Source organism: Rhinatrema bivittatum, chromosome 17 (genome assembly GCF_901001135.1).
Source record: "Rhinatrema bivittatum chromosome 17, aRhiBiv1.1, whole genome shotgun sequence".
NCBI lineage: Eukaryota > Metazoa > Chordata > Amphibia > Gymnophiona > Rhinatrematidae > Rhinatrema > Rhinatrema bivittatum.
In genome coordinates, this window is record NC_042631.1 from 7027297 (window position 1) to 7030683 (window position 3387).

The 3387-nt window shown below is 61.5% G+C and overlaps 1 protein-coding gene across 1 annotated transcript; it reads right to left on the minus strand.

Moving 5' to 3' along the window:
• Positions 1–795: 795 nt before the first annotated feature.
• On the minus strand, positions 796–3050 carry FJX1 (four-jointed box kinase 1). Its single transcript, XM_029582998.1, has one exon. The coding sequence runs from the start codon at positions 2213–2215 to the stop codon at positions 1073–1075; it is 1143 nt and encodes a 380-aa protein (XP_029438858.1). The 5' UTR covers positions 2216–3050; the 3' UTR covers positions 796–1072.
• Positions 3051–3387: the final 337 nt, after the last annotated feature.

The window sequence follows — 3387 nt, forward strand, 5'->3', positions numbered from 1 at the left end:
ATAAAGGAGCCTGTTGGTTACAATTCACTTGCCTGAAGGCTGCTGTTGGCTGTAGGAAAAGAGGTGTTTAGAAGAGAAGAAACAAAAAAAACCAAACCCCAGTCACTGCTCCCCCATTGACCTGGACAATGGCATCTGCTCGTGTCAACATCTGCCACAAAGGTGGCACTAAGCCACGTTCTTCAAAGGCTGAGGGTTATTGCAAAGGTTCAGAAGCTTATTAGTAACAGATTTTAGGTCAGGCGTGTGATTGCAGGAGTAAACCACTGAGCATTTTATTACAAAAAAAAAAAAAATTGTATTAAAAACAGCTCCCTCACTTTGTACAAGGAACTACTCTGTCTTAACACATTATAAACACACAAAAGCATAAAAGTGAATACACACCCGCAGCTGGTGGGGGGCATGGCTGATACGTCATTATTTAACTCAGTAGCAGATATTTGGATTGTATTCCCAACAATATTCGACACACTGAACACCCACATTTTTTTTTTTTTTATAAAAATAGCACTCTAAAGGTGTAACATTTTTATTAACTTACCAAGTGTGTTGAATTAGTGTTTTATAGCACAGCTTGTGAACATATATACACATAACAGTTAAACTCCACCAAATTTAAAAAAAAAAAAAGGGTAATTCATATTAATTTTTTTAAAAGTCAAAGTGCATGGAACATTGTTTTGTTTCTAGTTCTGTCAAAGTACTGTAAACTTTTATACTAGAAAATTAAAAAAGGACAGTTTTTCCTGCTACATCACCTGTTTAGGTTAAGATTTTTTTTTTCGTTTATAGCTGCAGTTGGACATCAGAAGTCACAGACAGAAAGAGAAACACACACACACACGCATGAAGTGGAATACCCGACAATCGTAGGGCAAAGTGCAGTACATGTCCCACTGCCACTCCAGTCCTCAACACAAGCGGGAACCTTCCCCACTCCTATTGCCGGAGAAATTCACACGCTCCTGTGCCCTTTCCATGGAAAGCAGGTCCCTGCATGGCTTTCAGCGGTCCGTAAAGCAAACACGTGCAGAAGGGGCACGCTTTCTACAGGGGCCAGCCCGGTCCATCACCGGCCCCCCTTGGCGAGCTCCGGCCCGCCGTAGCGGTCCCGGCAGTGCAGCACGTGCCGGTGCAAGAGGTCGATCCGCTGCTGCAGCTGCTGGGCGTGGGCCGGCGACAGGAAGCCCAGCTCGCCGGCCAGGGGCTCCTGCTGGTGGTAGAGGCGCCGCAGCCGCTCGGGGGCGTCGCGGCGCCGGTGCAGCTCGGCCACCCGGCGGGCCGTGCGCCGGCGGAAGACGCAGACGGAGCGCAGCAGCGGCTCGTTGTAGCGGTCCCACATGGCGCGCACCCGGTAGCCGTGCACCAGCCCCGCCTCGTTGTCCAGGAAGATGAGGCCGGCGGGCGCCCGGCGCAGGTTGCGGGTGCCCCGCTCCATGACCCGCGGGTCCCACTGCAGGCTCACCAGGTTGCTGACCAGCCGGTCGAAGTTGGCCGTCAGGTAGTCGAAGGCGATCAGGTCCGTCCACTGCAGCAGGTCCAGCAGCTCGGCCCGGCTGCGGTTGCGCGCGCCGCCCGGCCGCAGGCCCCCGCCACCCGGCAGCAGGGCCGCCGGCGGCACCACGCCGCCCGTCAGGTTGGCGATCCAGGGCGTCAGGCTGACGACGGCCCCCGCGGGCCACTGGGCGGCCCGCAGCTCCTCGCGCACGGCCGCCCAGCGCGGGCCGGCGCCCGCCCGGGCCAGCACGAGGGGCGGCACGTTGCCGATGCCCAGCAGCCGCGCCAGGTAGAAGCTCAGCGCCTCGCCCTGGATCTGCTCCGGGCTGATGCCGTAGCGCACGCAGGCCCGGCTGCCGTCCGACAGCGCCGCCCGCCGGTTGGAGCCGCGCCCGCAGCCGCCCCGCTCCAGCGCCTGCACCCGCGCCGCCCGCGCCGCCGCCGCCCAAGCGCGCGCCGCGGCCTCCGGGAAGGCGGCGGGGAGCAGGCGCTCCAGCCGCGGGCTCCAGAAGACGCCGCCGCCGCCCGCCTCCTCCTGCTGCTGCTCCTCGGGCACGGCGAGCAGAGTCCGGAAACTTTCCCGCTGCCCCGGCGCCCGCTTCCTCGCCGCCGCCCCCTCCTCCTCCTGCCGCCGCGGGGCTCCGGGCTGCAGCCCCATCCAGGACAGCAGCAGCCACCCGCAGAGGAAGAGCGAGAGCCCGGCGGCCCGCCTCATCCCGCCCTCCACTAGCACGGCCGGAGGGGCGGCTGCTGCTCCTGGGCTCCGCCTCGGCTCATCGCCGGCCCTCCCGGCACGGGGCTCCGAGGCTACACGTCCCGGTTCTGAGATCCGGCTCCGATCTTTGCACGCTCCGGGGTCAAGTTCGGGATCTGTGGAGCTGGTCTCGTCCGCCGGCTCCGAGGCTGGGATGCCCCCTCTGCACACCCCGGTTCTGTGATCCGGTTTCAAGTTCGGGATCTGTGGATCTGGTCCCTGCTCACCGGCTCCGAGGCTGGGATGCCCCCGCTGCACGCCCCGGTTCTGTGATCGGGTTTCAAGTTCGGGATCTGTGGATCTGGTCCCTGCTCACCGGCTCCGAGGCTGGGATGCCCCCGCTGCACGCCCCGGTTCTGTGATCCGGCTCCGTTCTTTGCACGCCCGGTTTCAAGCTCGGGCTCCGAGGCTGGGATCCCCCCTCTGCACGCCCCTGTTCTGAGATCCGGTTTTAAGCTCGGGATCTGTGGATCTGGTCCCGGCTCCGAGGCTGGGATCCCCCTGCTGCACGCCCCGGTTCTGTGATCCGGCTCCGTTCTTTGCACGCCCGGTTTCAAGCTCGGGCTCCGAGGCTGGGATGCCCCCTCTGCACGCCCCTGTTCTGAGATCCGGTTTTAAGCTCGGGATCTGTGGATCTGGTCCCGGCTCCGAGGCTGGGATCCCCCTGCTGCACGCCCCGGTTCTGTGATCCGGCTTCCAGCTTGGACTCTGCGGCTCTGGTACTGAGATCCTCGCGCCTCGGGTACAGCGACTCTTAGCTCCGGTTCCTTCCTTCCCGGAGAACGACGGCGGAGACTCCGCCCCCTGGCTCCGCCTCTTAAAGGGGCCACGCCAGGGGAGCGTGCACTTCCCCCGGCAGCGCCGTGCCCCCAGCCAGGGCTCTGCCTGCCTCTGCCGCCTTTCCCGGGGCTGGGAGTCGCGGCGACGGTCTAACACTTTGTTTTACCGCTTATGCTTCCGCCCGTTGTTGCAATAAAAAGGGCCTCTTTAATGGTGGCCACGCCCACGCATCTTTGAAACCCTCTCCTTCCCATGCTTTGTACATGCGTCGGTATTTACCCCAGCACCCGAGCTGAGTCCTGGAGGTGCCACCCAGGCCAGCAGCAGCAGCAGCACACGGGGTCCAAAAGCTG